This window comes from Brassica rapa, chromosome A05 (genome assembly GCF_000309985.2).
Source record: "Brassica rapa cultivar Chiifu-401-42 chromosome A05, CAAS_Brap_v3.01, whole genome shotgun sequence".
NCBI lineage: Eukaryota > Viridiplantae > Streptophyta > Magnoliopsida > Brassicales > Brassicaceae > Brassica > Brassica rapa.
In genome coordinates this window covers 25844495-25864523 of record NC_024799.2, presented here as the reverse complement: position 1 = coordinate 25864523, position 20029 = coordinate 25844495, and the positions used below count along the sequence as shown (strand labels likewise).

At 36.8% G+C, this 20029-nt stretch overlaps 4 protein-coding genes across 6 annotated transcripts; 2 read left to right on the top strand and 2 right to left on the bottom strand.

Moving 5' to 3' along the window:
* Nucleotides 1-113: 113 nt before the first annotated feature.
* Nucleotides 114-6004, top strand: LOC103844817. 3 transcript variants are annotated; one of them, XM_033291945.1, is made up of 7 exons: nt 114-1109; nt 1258-1349; nt 1760-2613; nt 2691-3338; nt 3612-3877; nt 3969-4050; nt 4126-6004. In XM_033291945.1, the coding sequence occupies exons 3-7, from the start codon at nt 1762-1764 to the stop codon at nt 4807-4809; spliced, it is 2532 nt and encodes an 843-aa protein (XP_033147836.1). In that variant the 5' UTR covers nt 114-1109; nt 1258-1349; nt 1760-1761; the 3' UTR covers nt 4810-6004. The 3 variants fall into 3 exon arrangements, with proteins under 3 accessions (XP_033147836.1, XP_033147837.1, XP_033147838.1); XM_033291946.1 differs by lacking the exon at nt 1258-1349; XM_033291947.1 differs by having other exon boundaries at nt 114-2613; nt 4126-4377; nt 4534-6004.
* A 239-nt stretch (nt 6005-6243) lies between these two features.
* On the bottom strand, nt 6244-9812 carry LOC117134138. Its single transcript, XM_033291949.1, has 2 exons — nt 6473-9812; nt 6244-6385 (listed from the first exon to the last, which is right to left on the bottom strand). The coding sequence occupies exon 1, from the start codon at nt 8778-8780 to the stop codon at nt 6486-6488; it is 2295 nt and encodes a 764-aa protein (XP_033147840.1). The 5' UTR covers nt 8781-9812; the 3' UTR covers nt 6244-6385; nt 6473-6485.
* Nucleotides 9813-10016: 204 nt separating this feature from the next.
* Nucleotides 10017-13350, bottom strand: LOC103870594 (probable serine/threonine-protein kinase PBL1). The gene is made up of 4 exons (XM_009148735.3): nt 13107-13350; nt 11785-12577; nt 11431-11688; nt 10017-10973 (listed from the first exon to the last, which is right to left on the bottom strand). Exons 2-4 carry the CDS (start codon nt 12448-12450, stop codon nt 10209-10211), a joined length of 1689 nt encoding a protein of 562 aa, XP_009146983.1. The 5' UTR covers nt 12451-12577; nt 13107-13350; the 3' UTR covers nt 10017-10208.
* Nucleotides 13351-18563: 5213 nt separating this feature from the next.
* On the top strand, nt 18564-19727 carry LOC103870771 (F-box/kelch-repeat protein At5g38670-like). The gene has a single exon (XM_009148936.2). The coding sequence runs from the start codon at nt 18564-18566 to the stop codon at nt 19725-19727; it is 1164 nt and encodes a 387-aa protein (XP_009147184.2).
* Nucleotides 19728-20029: the final 302 nt, after the last annotated feature.

Below are 20029 nucleotides of genomic sequence, written 5' to 3'. Positions count from 1 at the left end.
TAATATCGTAACCCGAAATTCAGACCGAACCCAAACCAAAAAACTCAATCCGTATCTGGACCAAAATATTAGAAATATCCGAATGAGTTTTGTAGGAAACATATATGAACTTGAAGTGTTATTAACTGAATCCGTAAAACCCAAAAAAACCAAAAATCTCGAAATAATATCCAAAGAAACTGATCTGAATATCTAAATTAGTTTGCAATAAAAGTATTTGGAACATAAATATGTATTTCAAATATTCAATTTTATATTTATTTTTGATACTTCCTCCGTTTTACAAAGATTGTCACTTAGACATTTTTAACACATATTAAAAAACAGATTGAAATACATTTATGTTTTCGTTAATGTCATCTATTTAACCAATATTATTTTAGATAAATAAGTTTATTTATAAGATCAATGCATTTTACAATTAATATTGAACTAAAAGTAAGTACAAATTGTATTAAAAATTATAAAACGATATTTTTTAGGTAACAAGAAAAAAATGGTAAAGTGACACTTAATATGAAACACCGGAAGTATGATATCTAAAGATAAATATTTAAATAAGTACTTTATATATCCAATTCTATATAAATAAATAAATGGGAAAATTGCCAAAACAGAATAAAAAAACAGAATGGTTGTCCCTATGGTATAAATTCAAATTAAAGTTGTCCCTATAGTATAACTTTCTTCATAATACCAAAATTAACCTTAAATTAATTCCATTATTAATGATTAATTGTATTTAAAAAATAGGGAAATCGTTTTGTTTAAATCAGTTTGTTTAAATGGGGAAAGAGTTAAAAAAAAAATAAAACAAAACACGGTAGCCTCTAATTCCCCGTAACCCTAAAAAAAAACAATCACGGTAGCCTCTCTCTTTCACGGCGACGAAGAAGGCGATTGCGTCTTCTCCGGTGAAATCAACGGCGAGTGCTTACGCCACCGGTGGAAGCCCTTTCTCTCTTCCTACCGGTGGAACCTCTTTGTCTGGATCTCTTTCTATCTCGACAAACAAAGGCGATTTATTAGGTTCTATTGGTCGTTGGTGAAATCGAGTTTGTCTTCAACCTCCCCGCCTCTCTCTTTCTCCGACATTGCTAGCACATAAGGTATGTTCTCGATACTTCATTTGTTCCTTGGTCGTTGGTGAAATCGTGTTTTTTCTTCATTTATTAGGTTTCAGTCTTAAAGTTTGTTCCTTTCTCCTTCTTGTTCTAATACTTTTCTCTGGATCTCTTTCTATCTCGACAAACAAAGGCGATTTATTAGGTTCTCTTGGTTGTTGGTGAAATCGAGTTTGTCTTCAACCTCCCCGCCTCTCTCTTACTCCGACATTGCTAGCACATAAGGTATGTTCTTAATACTTCATTTGTCAAGCGGTTTGTTTTCTTCATTCGGGTTTGAAGTTAGCATTTCTCTCTTTCTTTATCCGGTTCTTTATTGCATTTCTCTGTGTTTGAGTTTTTCATTTGGGTTACTCTTTTTATGTTCGTTTCTTAGGATTATAAGTGTTGTTAACTGATTATATGAACAGATTTCGATTATGAATTGGCTTACTTTGATTAACTGCTTTATATTGTGAATTGATTTCGTTTATCATGGGCTGGTTTATTGATTTACTTTCTGTACAGAATGATAGTTTTTATCTTTCTGATTTTAGAATTTGTTTGACTTTTCTCTTGTGTTTATCTCTGCTTCACTGTGAAGTTACAATCAATTTCAGTCTATAACTAGAATCAATTTTTTTTGTCTTTTCTAGATATGGAGTTAGAGCTACCTAAGCGAGTGTATGCAGAGGGTTTAGAACCTCAGGTGAAGAAGATCAATAACTGCTGCCGCATGGAACTTATCAGAGATCTGAAGAAAGCTATGCCTGCGGAGTACGATGATGTCAAGATAGATCCTGTTTTCAAACATATCATGGCGATTGCAGAAAATAACCTCAAGTTTTCGGGGAAATTGGTGGATAGCTTCTTGTGTAAGCAGCTGATTACCTCGAAGATGCATGAGAGGTGGTTTGTATTTGCGAGGAAGCCTCTCCGGTTTTCCCTTCAGGAGTACCACGCTGTGACAGGCCTCAAGATCTCGCGGGAAAGTAGCTGTGACGTAGTTAAATGGAAAAGTGATGGCGGATTTTGGAGTGAACTACTAAGGACAGGTGGTAAGATCACCTTGCAGTCGATCAAAAAGGTGCATCTACAAGAAGTTCACAGCTGGTCTCGGCGTGATAGGATGAGGTTGATCTACTTGTGTGTGATAATGGGTGTTGTGATGGGGAGAGATGAGAAGGTGAACATCCCTCATATGTACATCAAGCTGGTGATGGATCTTGAGAAGCTTCGGAACTTCCATTGGGGTCTTCACTCCTATGACTTCTTACTGAGTTCCATTGAGAAGGTTATGAAGAAGTTGGGTAAGAAGAACAGCTACATTTTCGAGGGGTTCTCCTATGCGTTCCAGATTTGGATTATGGAAGCAATTCCGGATTTTGGAGAAATATGTGGCAGCAAAGTCTCGGACAGTTTTAGCGGTCCAAGGTGTGGAAATTGGAAAGGAGTTGCAAAAGTTTCTTATGAAGACATCATTCAACTTGAGGAATCGTTTACTGAGAAGGTATGCATATTTATTGTATTCTTTTATATGGCTGTTGCATATTTTTTAAAGCTTATAATGGTATAATTGTTTTGTAGGGAGACTTGTTCTCGGTAATTTCAGTGAGTGGCAATGGTGATGTGTTGAGGCATGCTGATTATACAAGGAAGGATGAGATGGAAGATGAACGTGTGGACCTTCTTCTCGATAGGATTAAAAAGAACTTTGATTGGAGCAACACAGAATGGCCAGTTATAGAGGCTGAAGAGACTGAGATGGAGGAAGCCGATACAGAGTCAGAAGCTGATAAGAGTGTGGATGCTACTGATATTGCAGCAGATGTGGAGACATCTTCGGTCCATGTTGCTGGAAGAGGCAAGAGAAAAATTCAGGATGAAGGAGCCGAGACAAGAAAGAAGAAGTTGCTGTGTAAGCGAACAGCAGAAAAAAAACAGAGAATTGATGAAGAAACTAAGAGTTTCATTGAGGGTTTGGTCCACTCATCTGTCAATTCCTTGGGAGAAATACTCAGAGAGCAGATGGCGAGTATGGAGAGCATGTTCAAAGAGAGGATCGGCAACATGGAGATCGAGGTTTCACAACTCAGAGAAGCAAGGAGTTTGAGTGCCGAAGGAAGCGTTCCTAAGAGCAAAACCGATGAAGCTGCGCCTAAGACCAAAACCGTCCAAACTCCAGCAAAGAAAAAGGTCAATCAAGCTCAAGCTCAAGCTCCAGCAAAGAAAAAGGTACTTCCTAAAAGAAAGTGTAGAACTTGATGTTCTTGTATCTAGGATGCCGCGTTAGGGTGCTGGAGCTAGTCTTTTGGAGTTAGGTTGTTTTTGGAACTAAACATTTTCACAGTGTAATATTATGTAAAACTTTCGGATATTGTAATAGGTTTATAAATGTGTAATATGCTTGAATGTTTGTTTAATGATAACTCCATGAATGTAATGCTTTCTTTGTGTTTTGATTGAAAGACTTCTTACATATTTTTTTTTTTTGGTTTTAATGAATAGGATTGGTTAAAGAATGGTATAGAAACTAACGAGTTTGATTTTGGATTGAGCACACAAGAATTAAGGGAATTGTCCCAAGATACATTTGTTGATGGGTTTGATCTTTCTCAAGTGAAAGTCGAAAACTCAAAACCCTTCAACATGTCCCCACCGAAGTTAAATGATGAGGAAATAGATCGAGCCGGAGAAGCCTCAGCAGATGCGGCATTGGTGTATCTTCGTAAAGAGGATTGGGAAAAAGTTAGCACTTGGTTAATTAAATCCAAGTAAGTAAATTCTCATTTTTATATCATGTGTTTTTAAAATTTAATCAAACCATATCATTGTTTTGAACTTTTATCATTGTTTTGGTTACAGACCTCTACGGATTGGACCTTCATTGTTAGATGCTGAGATTGGTACTCGTCTTATGGATAGAACCGAGTGGCTTCACAACTCGGTAAAACCTTTATACTTTTAGCTTTCATGTGTGATTTCCATACATGGTGTGTGTTAACATCATCGTAATATGCAGGAGATTGACGCCATGATGTACGTATACAGGGAGAGAACATCTCTGAAACGATGGAAACTTCACCGTGTCGCCTTCATGTCTGTTGTCTTCAGCAACATGATTAAAAAGGAGTATGAGAGTTTCAAGGCGGGTATAAGAAAATACAAGCTTCATCATTTGCTACTGCAGTACGGCAAAGGGGTCCTTCCACCACATGGACAGACACAAGAGATATGGAATGTAGATGTGGATAGGCTGTATGTCCCTGTTCATGTTAGCGGGAATCATTGGATCGCATTGTGTATCAGTTTCGTGACGAGGAGCATTGATGTGTTGGACTGCTCGGGCAGGAAAAGGTACAAGGAGTTGGATGCGTTCGCAAACCTTGTTCCTCGTATTGTCAAGGCAGTTCAGCCACCGAGATATCAGAAGGACTTTACGTTTGCTGCATATACGGTTCACTATGTCCCCATGGGTAAGCTGAATAAAAGTGCATGTGATTGTGGTGTCTACACAATAAAGTTTATCGAGTGCCATTCGCTTGGATTGAAGCTGTCCATGGTGAATGATGGTAACATCAAAGAAGCTCGCCACAGAATTTTGTGGGATCTATGGGAAGCAGCTAACGACCCGGAACTGGTTGATAGGATGTCAAATTATGAACCTCCAGAGTGTCTCACTTCAACCGTAGAAGAGATTCTGTGAGAATCGATTTTTAAATGTAAATAGTTCGGCTTTTAATCTAACTTTTAGGATAAAAAGACTTAATCTAATGTGTGTCTTCTAGTGTTTTATTAGGAACATGAATGCTCAATCTAATGAATTTCTTTTGGATTTATTATTCTCAGTTTTTCACAATTTGTTTATGAGACCCTAAAAAAGTCTTGTTGGAGTCAACAAACAACCGTAACAAAGACCCTAAACATACCCTAAAAATACCCTAAACAAAACCCTAAACGAGACAACGTTCGAAAACATTATATGAAACAAAAGAAACTAGACATTCAATCAAGAGTCTGAAAAACACCTAACGAGACCCTAAACATACCCTAAACAGTAACGAAAATAACATTATTCATGAATTCTAATTCCCCGTAGAAAAGGAATCAACCCATATTAGTATAAAAAACGAATCAAATCCAATACACTTTAATTGGTTTCTTGTAAACCCGACTTTTGATCCAAATAAACAATAAAACCCGACCAGAATTAGGTCCACGAATAACCTAATACCCGACATATTTAAACTAAAAACCCGAGTTTCTCCCATTTTTCAGAATTCTCTTCTCTGTCAATATCCTTTTTCTCTCTGAATCAATTTTCCTAAAACATGAATACTCCAAGGCGATATTCGTACGGGGTGCCATCTAGGTGCTGGTGCGGGAAGGGGGTTGTGATTTTCTATTCGAGAACAGATGAGAATCCTTACCGACGGTTCTATAGATGCGAAATTGGGTCACAGGTTCATGGTTTCGATTTGTTTTAGGATTCACATACAGATTTGTTTTCTATTCATATCGAAACTCTTTTGTCTGAATCGATTTTCGATTAAGAGAGACGAACATGCTATCCTGACGTTATTTTTCTTCTATGCAGCAAAAAAAGGAAACCCATTTATTTAAGTGGGTTGATGAAGCTTTGCTTGATGAGATTCAAAAGCTAGAGGCAGAGCAAGGAAGAATTACAGAAGCAATTGAAGATCTGAAAACGAGTATGAAAGAGACAGTTGAAGAAGAAGTAAGGAAGCAAAAAAATTCCCTTGAATTAGGTTGTTTAGGAAGCATTCTATTGTGTTTTGGAAAAGTCAAGAATGAATGAAACCAATCTACTGGTTCTTAGTATTTTGTTTCTATCTCTTTTGTTCTTACAATGACTATGTCACATTTTATGGTTCTTACTATAGCTTTGTTTTGGTTCTTTGAGTTTTCCCAGTTTTCAATATGTTGTCTATGATAATGAAAACACAGAATCATCTTTGGTTAACACGTACTAATCGAGAACAATGAAACTGGGGAAAAATGACGATGGCAATGTATAACAATTAAACTAAGAAGAATAATGCCAATGTTTAACAATGAAACTGAGAAAAAATCCAAACGAAATTTGTCCAAATGAAAAGAAAGTCTATAGTTTTTGGAAAAAAAATTGTACAAAGAACCACCATCTACCACCACTTGCAAACTTGAACAGAGCAACCTGCGAATGCACTTTGAATTAAGCTCGCCTAGGTCGCCATCTACCACCACCATCTACCACCACTTGCATACTTGAACAGATCAACCTGTGATACAAAGAACCATACATCAAACACATAAACGAAGCTATAAAAACACATAAATGGACTGCCTATATAACCTCCCCCCCTCACCATTTCTGACTGACTATATTGGTACTTGACAAGTTGCTCTGTTGTGCCCACTAATACCACATCTACTACACTTTCGAGGCTGCTTTCTTCGTGACATTTGCGATGACCGAATTTTGTCTTCCGCAGTTTCATATCTGCGTTTTCTTTTCCTTCCAACTGATCTTCTTGTCTCTGGTGGTAAAACAATGACTTCCTTAACATCTTCTGGTATAGACCAAGCATCCTCAGGAACATCAATAGGATTTATGCTTTCTTCATAAGCTTCTCTCCAAGCTCCTGTCGTATACATCAAATCAGTCAATGTGTGTGGCTCTCTTCCAACATGAAAACCAGCCTTAATTGCGTGCCTACAAGGGATCTTCATAAGGTTGTACTTTCCACATGAACAAGTCCTTCTATCCAAATCAACTAAGCAGTCGAATTTATCACCTCTAACAAGCAATCGACCAGCACTGACAGGGTAAACTACAAATGTGGAGCCTTTCCCGATTCTCCTGTCTATCTTCTTCTCTACATCTTTGGTCAGAGGATGTTTATGGTTTGAACTCAGTTTCTTACGCTCATAAAACCACCGTGTCAACATTTCCCTGATACTGTCTAACAAAGGGATGACTGGATACTCTCTCGGTGAACGCAAAGCAGAGTTGATAGATTCAGCAGGATTGGTTGTCCTTATGTCGTATCTGTATCCAGGGAATTTACATCTGGCCCATTTTTGCACATCAGCTTCCCTAAGGTAATCTCCAATTGCCGGACTGATATTACACACACTAGCAAATGTCTTCTCAAACTCAGAAACTCGATAAGCCTTGGATGCCTTTGAAACCAACCCAGCAAGTCCTTTCCCATGGAAATATGTGACCACATTATTCAACAAATGATGAATACAAATCCCGTGTCTGGCTGATGGATACACGTTTTCAATTGCCTTGGCGATAGACCCATGCCTGTCTGAAATAAAAGCCAAATCATGATCATCTGCAATGACAACCTTAAGTTCTCTCATAAACCATTCCCAAGAACGCTCATTCTCTGAGTCGACTATTCCAAACGCAATAGGATACAAATTTGAATTTCCGTCTAAAGCAGTTGCAACCAGTAAAACTCCTTTGTATTTATTCTTCAAAAAGGTCCCATCGATCACAATAACCCGTCTCATGACTCTGTTAAATCCTCTTATTGATTGCCCAAATGCAATAAATAGGTAACGAAAATTCTCATTTCCGTCAATCTCATAGGATGTGTGTGTACCTGGATTAGCCTCTCTCAGCATGTGCAAGTATTTTGGAATTTTCCCATAACTTCTCTCTGGAATACCTCTAACTGCACTGATCGCATATTCACGCGCATCCCATGCTAACGATTTTGAGATCTCACATCCATGATCACTACGCATAATCTGTATGATATCATTACATTTCGGCCCTTCCTTGACGCCTACATACTTATGCATAATCAGACTGCCTATAGTTTTTGCTGAAGCAGTCTTACCCGCTTTGGTTTTGCTTGAAGGTGCGCATGTATGTTTACCGACATACTTCTTGATCATGAAATATGTAGAATCCTTCAGACACTCTGCTCGAACACCCCAATCGCATGCATTATCCGCACATCTAACATACCAAAGTTGTCTATCCGTTTTGATAACCTGGTAGTCAAAGTTATGCTTCATTGCACACATCTCGAAAATCGCCTTCAACAAAGTTTTGTTCTCAAAAAATTGTCCGACCTTAACAACATGGAGCAGAGAAAACTTTGACATTTTATGTATGTTCTCTTTTTCAGAAATCATGGTATCAGCATCATAGTCCCCATCCTCGTCAACTGTGACTCCTTTCCGCTTTTCATTCTTCTTCTTCCCCTGCGTCTCAGCATACACAGGAGCTGGTTCGTCCCCACTGTCAAACAAGTTTTCTTTCTCTTCATGAGTACATGGATCAGCTGGCGGTTTGTTAAGATCAAAGGCTTCTTTATTCGGATTCTCAGCCTTGGCTTTACATGTGACACACAATCGAGTAGAAGCACTCTTTTGAACAAATCGAACAAAATTATGAAGCTGTCGATCGCTTGCAATGATCACAGGTGGACATCCTGAAGTATTGATCCACTCAGCAGGTAGATAACTTAACTCCAAATCGGCTATGATTTCTTCTTCCATACCAAAATCCTCCAAAACCATCCTTTTTAATTCATCTAAAGTAGAATTTGATTCCACTAACAGTAGCCTACCCCCTTTGCCGTCAGCCGAAAAAAACCATCCCGTAGTTGCACCTAATTCCCAAAGACCACATATTGTATAGATATGCATCTAACCTAGAACAAAAGTTTCTAGATTACAAAAGAGAGAAACTATGAAAAAATCACAGATTCATGATGAACAAGAAAGGCAAAATCGTTTTTTTTTAAAAAATTTGACAAAGAAAATCGATCAGAACCATTTTAGGAAGTTAGAATATTTTTAGAATATTTTGTTAACTGATTTTCCTTAATTTTCGCCAAAAGCAGATCATTTTATCCGTAGAAGACACCTTCTACAATGCGTAGAACCATGAAAATAATATGGAATGTAATTTCTACCTTTTGTAGACGTTCGTGTAGTTTTCAGATTTTACGTTCGAGAAATGGTAGAATACTTGTTAAAAGTAGAAACTGCATTTTTCAGAAAAGTAGATATCTTTACAATTAGTAGAATTCGCATTCCCCATATTTAGATATTGAATCAAAAGTAGATTTTACGTTCCAAAACAAGTAGATGTACGTGTTTATTCTGGATTTTGCGTTCTACTAACCCAATTTTCGTAGAATACGAATTCTACTTTTAGTAGAACGTAAATTGGAAATTCTATTTATCAAGTTTTTGAAAAAAATAAAAATATGTGCTTGTGTATATTGGTGTTCTATTAATAGTTTATATTTTTAATAATTTTTTTGATTCATAAAACTATTTATTTTATTAAGTTTCAGAAATAAAAGGGTAAAAGGGAGATAAAATGGACAAAATTGAATTTATACCATAGGGACAACCATTCTGTTTTTTTATTCTGTTTTGGCAATTTTCCCTAAATAAATATACATATATAGTTCTTATGTTTTGTTTTTAAATTTTAGATTTTATTTCGGGTTATATCTCTAGCTTTCTCATCATCTTCTCTTTTTTTTTGTCGCTTTGTTTTCATGTTCCGCTCTATAAACGGGCCGGTTGATGCCCTACCTAAATCCCAACTATCAAACTTTGTTGTCCTTTAAGGCCTTTGCATTTTTATTAATGAAATTTATTTGTTGCACAAACAAAAAAGATTTTACTTTGAGTTATTTAAACTTATCCGATATAACCCAAATCCGAACGGTTTAGTTAATAAATTTTAGGATGTGATATAAATTAGAACCGAAACGATGTGTTATATCCAAACTCGATCCGTACTCACAAATATACTAGAATGAGACCTAAGATGTATTATAAATTAGAAGCGAAATCTAAATTACCCGATCCGAACGTCCAGACCCGAGCACAATACTTTTTTTTTTCTTTTTTTGATCCAAACCCGAGCACAATACTATGAATCTGTTTTTGTCCGAAGAAGAAAGTTTCATTATATACACAACACAACACTACACACTCCCTCTCGACGTTCAAATTCAACATTGAAAATAAAAACAACCTTTCTTATATTTGGAATCCAGAAACAAATCAAAGCCAATAAAGAAAGAAAAAAAACAAATAAGAGATATAAACAAATCAAAACCCTTCAAGACTAGTTCTCCTACCACTGACCGAAGACAATCTCCTCACTTCCTCCCTACTCATCTCCTCCAACGACGAACACACTCTTGCCGGAAACACCGGCGGGAACGCCAACCCCCGTCCCCTAGTAGGCGAAACAGACGGCCGTCTCGCCGGAGGCGACGGCGAGAAGCTCGACCTCGGCGCAGCCCCTGCCACCCCAGGAGTCCAAACAATCGTGTTCAAACTGCTCGATCTCCCCATATGCTTCCTCACCGCGGCCGGTGCGGGTTCTCGCAACGGGAACCTGCACGAGTACTTCATGTCCTGTATGATCTTGAGCTGATCCACGATGTTCCTCATCGTCGGACGCTCTGACGGCTCCGCCTGCAAACACCTCTGCGCTATATCCGCTATGCTCCTCGCGGCTTTCGCGGGGAACCGGCCTTTGAGCTGAGGGTCCATTATGAGAGAGAGTCTGCAGTCGTCGGCTAGAAAAGCTCTGCTCCATTTCACTAAGTTTCTTTCTTCTTTAGGGTACGAGCCGTCCATGTTTTTGCGTCCCGTTAGCATCTCGAGGAGAACTATTCCGTAGCTCCACACGTTGCTCTTCGGTGTTAAGACTCCTCTCTCTAGCGTCTCTACTGAGAGATTCGCGAGTGCTGAGCTGTTTGAGGTCTCTGTCTCGGGCGCGTGGCCTACGCAGCCGTATCCGGATAGCTTCGCGCTGAAATCTTTGTCAACTTGGATGTTAGCCGTTGAAAATTCATTGTACATTGCCTGTTCAACACAAGCCAAAAGTGATCAGTACATATAACACAAGCAATGTTCAAAAAATTGCTAGGCAGTAACTAGGCAATTTATAGAGGACTAACCCACTAGGTGAAATATTGGGGAACTAGGTGTTAATGAATTATTGATTTATTTTACATTTTTATAAGATGTTTTAGGTTTTGAGTTCAATTATAAAATTATTATGATAAATTATCAAATTTGTGGATTTTTTCTTACTTTACTGCTTAATTTAGCAGATATAGATGAATTTAGATCGATTTTTAACCAATTTAACTAATGTAGAACTATTTTAACTGATTGAAGTCAAATAAATTCAATTTTAAAAAAATCGTTTTATATAGGACCGAGTTGTTGCCTAGGCGCCACCTAAACCTATTTTTAGAACTATGGTCACACGTAACTACTAGTTTTCAGGATGTTGATGTGGTTTTGATGCGTGTACCTGAAACGGGCCTTCTTCGTGTAAGAAGGTTAGCCCCTGAGCCGCGCATAACGCGATCTTCATTCTAGTGTTCCAATCAAGCGGAGGACCATCTGATCTCCCATGTAACAAACGGTCCAAGCTTCCAAGAGCAAGCCTCTCGTACACCAGCATCCTCGTGTCAGATCCATCGCGTGCGTGATAGCCCACCAATTTACATAGATTCTGGTGTTGCAGCGACGCCAAGGTGTTCACTTCATTAGTAAACTCCCTGATACTCTGTAGCATAACAAATAAATAGTAAGAATAAGAACACAAACACACAAAAGGTATATTATAATGGTTAACATAACAAACGAATGTTCAATTATATACCTGAGTTACCACGTGAAGGCGGACAACAGTTGCTTCGACCTTCTTTAAGTTTGTAGTCGAAGCAGCAGCCTCGTCGCCAAACGAAGCCATGTACATAACAGACGAAAGACCTTCGGAGACGCAACGGTCCGTAGCGAAGGCGCTACAAGCGGAGACTACTTCATCGTACGAGAAGCTTCTAACGGATCCGCTAGGTGGCAAAGGGAGAGGTCCGGATACTGCTGATGAAGATAACCTCCCGCTGCTTCCGTTAAACGATTTAAAGCTTCCCCAGTTCTTTAGCGAAGAGCCGGTTCTTGGAGACGGTAGTGGAAGTGGTTGTGGTTGTGGGGTAGGTTCTTTAGTAGAGCTGCGTGGATCTTTAGGTTGTTGTTCGTCTTGCTCCTCGTGGTAAACTCCTGCGAGTAAGTCACGTTCCGCTGTACCGTGGATGCTTGAAGGAGCAGACATCACTCTCGCCCTGCTTGTCATCTCTCCGTTGCTGGAGGAGTGAACTGGCTTCACTCTAGTTCTGAAGCTAGGAGGAGCTGATTGTAGATTACGGCTTGGAGGTTTAGGTGGCTCTGGTAAAGCAATAGGCTTGCTCTCTTCAAGATCTAACCTCTTCATAGAAACCGAGCCGCCACGTTTCTTCTTGCTTTTCAAAGGGAAACATCCTAAAACCATCTTCTTCTTTTTTTCAAATCTGTTTTTGTGAAGTTACCACTTTGATTCTATGAACAACACAGTGGTTCTTCTATACATAAAGCTCGATGGATGATGCAATAACTGAAGCCTAGACTCACAAATTCATCTGAAAATGATTAAAACACACACAAACTTTTTTTAGCAACAGAGAGACAAACATATAGGCATAATAAACACTTAGCAACAGATCCGTTCATGCATGTGTTAGATCGATGGACATAGAACTTGTCTCCAGAGAAAACAATGAGCTCAAACTTTCGTAGAAATGGATTAGATCTCGTGGTTTAAGAAAGCATATGATGGTTCCTTATATAAACCCTAATTTTTATCAATAAAACAGCTAAAAATACTGTTAAAGATGCAATATTTGGAATCTTAAGACACGTTTTCGATATGTTTAATAGACAACATGTACATTAGATTAATCCCCCGGTAAAGACAAGAAACAATAAATCCAGGAAAATTATATCATTGGCTAAAAACTCAATTCAGATATTTATTTTCTACTTTTTAAACAGAGTTAATTCGAAATAAATCACAATCTGTTCATGTTAAAGTTTGTTATCCGAAAAAAGAAAAAAAAAATTCGATCTAGAAACAAATCAAACGTATAGATGAGAGTTTTTTGTTCAAACCTGGGAGGAACAAGAAGCCAATACAACTCTTAGGAGACGAAGGTGAAACTGCGATGAGGCAGAGAGAGAGAGAGAGAGAGAGATGGAGATTCAAAGAAGAGTGAAAATGAAATCGGAAATTTCAGAGAAAGAAAGGAAACTCATGAGAGGAATGGTCTGTTTAGGAAAGTGAGAGATATTAGAGAGAGAGAGATAGGTGGGACCCAGATGAGGCAGTGGTCAAAGTTCAAACCAAAACAGATATACAAAGATTTGTAATTAATTTACTTAATCTTAATTCAATTCCTCAGCTAACTATTTTGGAATTTTCTCTCTTTGCTTTTTATATTATTCATCTTTTGCCCCCTTCACTTTTTGTTTTCTTCTTTATAACCTCGTCACTTTTATCATATACTATATTATATTTCTTTTTATTTTTACAAAACAAATATACATTCCACTCAAAGGGCAGCTAAAAAATATCAAAATTCATATATAAATTATATGTAAATATATTATTACCTAGAAAATGTTGGATTCTAAAATACAATTTTCTTTTATAAATTCTACCGGATGAACTGATCGGTATCCGGAAAAAACACACTTAATGCTATAGAATAGACTGGTTATCACACTGTCTGATCCAAGTTTGGAATACATCCCGACTAATGTTAGAGGATAAACAAATCATCTATGTAAATTATTTGGACCCAATTCAAAATCCCGATTAACCAAATGCGATAATTTAGTTCTTATAGAAAATTGAATTCATAATTAAATACACATCAAACTCCAAAACGATTGTCACTAAGCTAAAATACATTTATTTACATATATGGCAACTGATGCATCATATACATCACAATAATGTTTTTTTTCTTCGTTCTAAAGTCTGTTTTGAATCAATCTAACACTGACGACATGGACCATTTATTTTATAATTTCAAATGAAATTTTCATTCATTCCTAAATTAATAATTTAATACAGAAACTGATAAGGAGAAGGCAAAGTTGTATAATCAAAGCAAAGCCTAGATTTCCAGTAAAGAGGGCCATCGATTAAAGCGACATCTCAGTCAAACTTGGAAAACTAAAATTATTTGTTTTTGTTCAATAATTAAAATAGGCAAGTAAGCATCATCGTCTAATTGGGTTTTGTTTACTGGTCAAATGGCTAATTAGATAGCTTGTTGACCCTTATATCAAAACCGTTCATTTAGATCACATTGAGCCTTACCAACGGTTGATAACCTGTCACGTCTTGCTAAGGTGGGACCCGCTGACATCGTTTTTGGAAGGTTTCAAATAATAAACAAAAGGAAAATTTTAGAAAAAAAGGTTAAGCACACGCGCCGTGCACGCACGCATGCGACTGAACTTTTTTATTAACTCAAACAAAAATCAGACAGCAGAGGACACGTGGGGTCCTTTCAAACCACTCTCCATCTTTTCACCTCTCTTCTTCTATCTACTTCCAGATTTAACACTATCATCCCTCACATTCACAAATATTTGAAATAGAACCGAAAGTTTTCATGTAGTAACTTTCGGCTTTCCACATCATATCCGTCGTAGGCTGCAACTAATATAATCGGCTAATTCCTACATCAACAAAGGCCAACGGTCCCGATCAATACATAAACATGTTACCTGTGCGAAAACATACATCAACTAGTACAAAATTTAATTTTCATATGCGAACTTTCAAAATTTGGTCTTATCATACATTGACCTAATTTCCGTTAGTCAAACGTTGAGTTGTCGTTAACCAGTAGCAGAAAATCGGCTAATTCCTACATCAACAGGGACCAATGGTCCAGATCAATACATAAACACTTCACCTGTGCAAAAACATACATCAACTAATACAAAATTTAAATTCAATACATGAACTTTCGAAATATGGTTTAAACATACACTAAAGCTTGACATGTGCGTCCGCGCGGATATTTGTTGTTAACTTTTTTTATAAATTGTTTAATGACATTCCTAAATATATAAATTTTTGTTCATTGTTATGTTCCTACACATAAAAACCAAACTCACCCGGATCTGAAAAGACCCTACTCGAATCCCACCCGAAAATTTATAATACCCAAACAAAGAATAATTTCAAAACAAAAAAAAATTCGATATCCGAAAGAACCAATCTATACCCAACCATATACCTGATATCCATACCTTAATGAAGTAGTTAAGAAGTACAAAAAAATGTAAAAAATATAAGAAAACACTTAAATATAGGTAAGTTCTCTTTTATATTTTTATAAGACATGCTGTCAAATTATTTGGAAAAAATGTAATTAATAAAGTAGTTAAGTTGAGTGAAAATAAGGAAAGAAAATATGTAATAAATATGTTGAAAATAATGTTAGTTTTATTTTGTACTTAAATTTAATAAAATAGATTTACCTAGTTTTCACTAGTCAAATAATACCGAAAATAAATTGTCTGTCACGTGTTGATTAAGTAAAGTTTTTATTGTATTATGTGATAATTAAACCATAGTACGTAGTAATTGACAGAGAGAAAGGATAATGTTTAGCTTATCGAAGACATTCTCTTTTCTCTTTGTTCAATTTTGTCTTCTTTCGTTTTCTCGGTGTTTTTTGTTGTCGAAAAAGTTGAAGAAAAAATTAAAGAGAAAAGCTAACTAATGAATTACACGAGAAATAAATCGTTTGACCTATATGATTTTTTTTTCTCATTCAATTACCACGTAATACAGTTTAATTACCATATTATACAATAAAAACATTATTTAATCAATACGTGACATAAAATTTAGCTTCAATATTATTTGACTAGTGGAAATTAAGTAAATGTCAAGTTTTAGCGTATGTTAAAACCAGATTTCAAAAGTTCATGTAATGAAGTTAAATTTTGTATTAGTTGATGTATGTTTTTGCACAGGTGAAGTGTTCATGTATTGATCCGTACCATTGGTCCTTGTTGATGTAGGAATTAGCCGATTTTCTATTACCGGATAACGACATCTCAACGTTTGACTAACGGAAATTATGTCAATGTATGATAAAACGAAATTTTAAAAATTCATGTATGAAAATTAAATTTTGTGCTAGTTGATGTATGTTTTCGCACAGGTAACATGTTTATGTACTGATCGGGACCGTTGACCCTTGTTGATGTAGGAATTGGCCGATTTTCCGTCTAATATGACATTTACCTTGTGGAAGTTACTTATCTTTCAAATGAGATAGCTTCTCTGTCTCTAGGCAGTTTTTCTCAAATTACAAAACGAAAAATAAATAAAAAAATTAGATTGAATAACTTGGATAATATTCAACACTAGTATGCACGTTTCTGTTGATACTCAGTTTAATACTTTTCTGGTCTATCTATTTTTTCGGCGTATACTTTTCTCATTATGCAAGTAGACTTTTTGAAGTTTGTTGGAATATATAATTATGGGTTTGAACGAGGTCGGCTTTACTTTGGAATGTTTTTGAACAAGCCACATAAATAATGATTTTCACGTTTGACTAATTATTATTTCACTGGTGAGAATAAATATCCACTGTTAATACAAAATACTATTCTACTCTAATGATTTCATGTGTGATAATTGGCCAAATTCTGAATTTGCAAAAAAAGTGGTTTGTGTTTTTTGCAAGTATTGGTAAATTTTAAGTTCTTCGAGTTGTAAGGATAAATTTTACGCATACATGAAATATATTGTGATCTTCTTAACCCATGTTCTTTTATAGGAGTATTATCATAACTCAATCATCTCATTGATGAGATAATGATCATTTGATTGGATTAATAAAAATGTTTATTGATATTTCATAAAACAAATCGACGAATCAATCTATTGCAAGCCACATTAAATAAAAATAATGGTTAATGAATCATCTAAAAGAAGGTAAGCGATCATTCTCTTTACCACTCTTATCAGGACTCGTCAACCATATAGGCGCATACTAATCATTTCTTCGCTTTTTCATGTTTTTCATGTATGTGTTACTGTTTCATGTGCATTATGACCAACGTGATTCATGACTTCAGGGCAGCAAAGTGGAGTTGATGGACTCTATGTTGGTCTTTGTAGTCCCATGCAAAATAAGTACAAATACAAACACCAATCGTTTAATACAAATAACTTATTAGGTCCATAACGATAACTCAAAACTAAATTCCCAATTTAGGTTTTGGGGGTGTATTTTTTGGGCAAATCGCAGTGATGAAGTGTTTGTGTACTCTTTTGAAGTTCTAGTTTTAGAATTTTCTTAAGATCTTGAATGAACTTGTTCCTATTTATTTGAGCTGGACTGGCTTTTCTAACATTCAAAACCTTTCCTGTGATTGGATAAACACCATAGAAGTCACGCTTATCGGAAGTCAGGCCGGACATCTGAAAGGAGCAAAAGAGTATAAGAATCTTAATATATCAAGGAAAAAAACTGAAACAAAATATAAAGCAACTGTGTTTTTTCTTATTGAGAATAAACGATGACTATATATATAGCTCACAACTGAAACAGAAAATCCCAAGACTTTGTTTACATGAAACTTATTCAAAACAATTACTCCTCGGAATCTCGTAAACGAACTCAATGACTTGTTTAATGTTGACCAACTCAACCCAATAACTCGTTCAATGACTTCTACAAAAACAAGAGACATAGACCATGCTGCTAGAGCTTTGGAGGAATCTCTCTCGGTCAAAATCAAGGTACACCTATTTGAACTCTTCCCTCCAGCTTGCCTGGCATCTTCTAATTTATCCGGTATAACTTCTCTCCCCTCAGTGTTACCAACCATGGTTCTGAAGAGAGCACCAAATCAACACACACCAAAATCGCTAAAAATAAGCATCCCATTAGGCATATATTATCAAATCGTGCTTACTATATATTGAAATCGCAATTTGGAGAACTGGAGACAAGATGAGGGACTTCTCAAGTACTATGGATATTGATGCAGCATTATAATACCTTCACCTCCAAGCAACTGTTTTCTATTTTGGCTTTTAAAATTTTTATTTTTCTATCTATGATTCCTTTTATAAGTTTTTCTATTTTTAAGAGACTTAGGTTATTATAAACTGTCTCTAAAGTCCTATATAAAGGCATTGTAAGTTGGCTTTGATAATTAGTTTTTGAAAAATACTCATTTGTTTCAAAATACTTGATGTTTTAGGTGAATGCACAAGAATTAAGATATACTCTTAACGGTACTTGAATTAATAATGTAGTTATAAATGTTTGTAAAATTATTGTTTTAGAGTAAAAGATAGAAGCTTCAAGTCTAAAATGGGTTTAGTATTTGTAGAAAGATCCAAAATTCTAAAATTTCAGACATCTTTTGTAAAAACGAAATGCTATACCCAAAATAGTGTGCTTAACAAAGCCCAATAGAAAAGACAACGAAGAAGTAGTGGGCTTACTAAAGCCCAATACAAAAGACCCCATACCCAAAATAGTAGACACAGCAGCGAAGAAGAAGGTCGCAGGAATGGAGAGGTTGATCAAGGGCGATTCCTTATCGACGACGAGGGAGAAGAAGAAGAAGAAGCTCACATCATCATCGTCGTCACTTCCCTATGATTTGCTAGTGATGATCGTGGCACGCGTTCCAAGATCGTACTATCGGACATTGTCACTAGTCTCCACGAGCTTCCGATGTATGGTGGTTTCACCTGAGCTTTACAAGGTTAGGTCACTCTTGGGCCTCACGGAGACTTGTCTCTATGTTTGCTTGAGGTTCGGGTTTACTTGTTATAAGTGGTACACCCTCTCCTCCAAGAGTAGTGACGGCGGCGGCTACGTTTTGACTAGAGTCTTAACGCTCGATGATAATTCTCCTCGTATGATGGGTTTGTGTTATTCAGATCTTGTGGCGGTTGGTTCTGATATCTACAACATTGGCGTAGCAGATAAAAATAAAACCATGCCCACCTCTGGGGTCTCGATCCTTGATTGCAAGACTCACAGGTGGCGTAAGTCTCCACGCATGCCAGTGGAGCTAACTGAACTTTCTGCCAGGGTCCTTGATCGCAAGATATATGTACTGGGACGACGCTTCCATCATCTTGATGGTTCCTGGAAGAGCTCCTTCGAGGTATTCAACACAAACACCCAAACTTGGGATCTCCCTTCCTGTGGTGGTTTTGATAGCGCCAGAATCAATTTTCTTATTGACGGAAAGCTCCACGTGGTGACTTTATTCGATGGGGTGTTTGCTTTCGACTCAAAGCAATGTAGATGGGACCTGGTTGAACAATATCCAAGCACGGGTACTATGTGCTCAGGTTCTTTCTGCGAGGTTGATAATGTTCTCTACTCTGTTTCTAAAGACGGAGCTCTGACATGGTATGACTCCGACAATACAAGCTGGAGAGATTTGAACGGTTTGGTAGGCCTACCTAAGTTGCCTAGTCCTCTTGATGGTTATGGTTCTTATGTTAAACTGACGGGTTACGGTGGTGGAAAGATGATGGTTTTCTGGAATTGCAATTTAGGTATTCACCGCCCGTTTCAAAGGGACACCATATATTGTGCCGAGATAGCCCTTGAAAGACGCAATGGAGATTGTTGGGGCAAACTTGAGTGGTTTGATAGTATGCTTTTAGTCCCTTTGGAAACCCAGTTCGTTAAGGTTCTTGCTGTAACGCTTTGAATGATGATGATGATGAATGTGGTGGTGTCTTTCTTTAACTTTATTTTGTTTTGGAATGGCTTTTTCAAAATTCTAATTAAGTTTCTCTGGTCCTTGTTCTCTTTTACATCCATCTTGGTCCTTACTTACGTCATGAAAGTTTACAGAGCAGGTTGAAGTCATCATCATACGCTTGATCAACTCTTGCTGCTTAGTATATATGATGTCGAAATGCAAGAGAATAAATCACTTTCAACAAATCGCCCTGAAAACGATTACCACATAAAACATAAGATGTTTTCATTCATTCATTGGTGTAATGT

Bases quoted from the DNA above. Each gene is read 5' to 3' on its own strand.
- LOC103870594 (XM_009148735.3), bottom strand. From the start codon at position 12,450: ATGGTTTTAGGATGTTTCCCTTTGAAAAGCAAGAAGAAACGTGGCGGC. The intron at 11,689-11,784 runs GTATATAATTGA...GTTATGCTACAG, and splicing joins GCCTTCACGTGGTAACTCAG to AGTATCAGGGAGTTTACTAA. The intron at 10,974-11,430 runs GTACACGCATCA...TGTGTTGAACAG, and splicing joins ACGAAGAAGGCCCGTTTCAG to GCAATGTACAATGAATTTTC.
- LOC103870771 (XM_009148936.2), top strand. From the start codon at position 18,564: ATGGAGAGGTTGATCAAGGGCGATTCCTTATCGACGACGAGGGAGAAG.
- LOC103844817 (XM_033291946.1), top strand. From the start codon at position 1,762: ATGGAGTTAGAGCTACCTAAGCGAGTGTATGCAGAGGGTTTAGAACCT. The intron at 2,614-2,690 runs GTATGCATATTT...ATTGTTTTGTAG, and splicing joins AGGAATCGTTTACTGAGAAG to GGAGACTTGTTCTCGGTAAT. The intron at 3,878-3,968 runs GTAAGTAAATTC...TTTTGGTTACAG, and splicing joins ACTTGGTTAATTAAATCCAA to ACCTCTACGGATTGGACCTT.
- LOC117134138 (XM_033291949.1), bottom strand. From the start codon at position 8,780: ATGCATATCTATACAATATGTGGTCTTTGGGAATTAGGTGCAACTACG.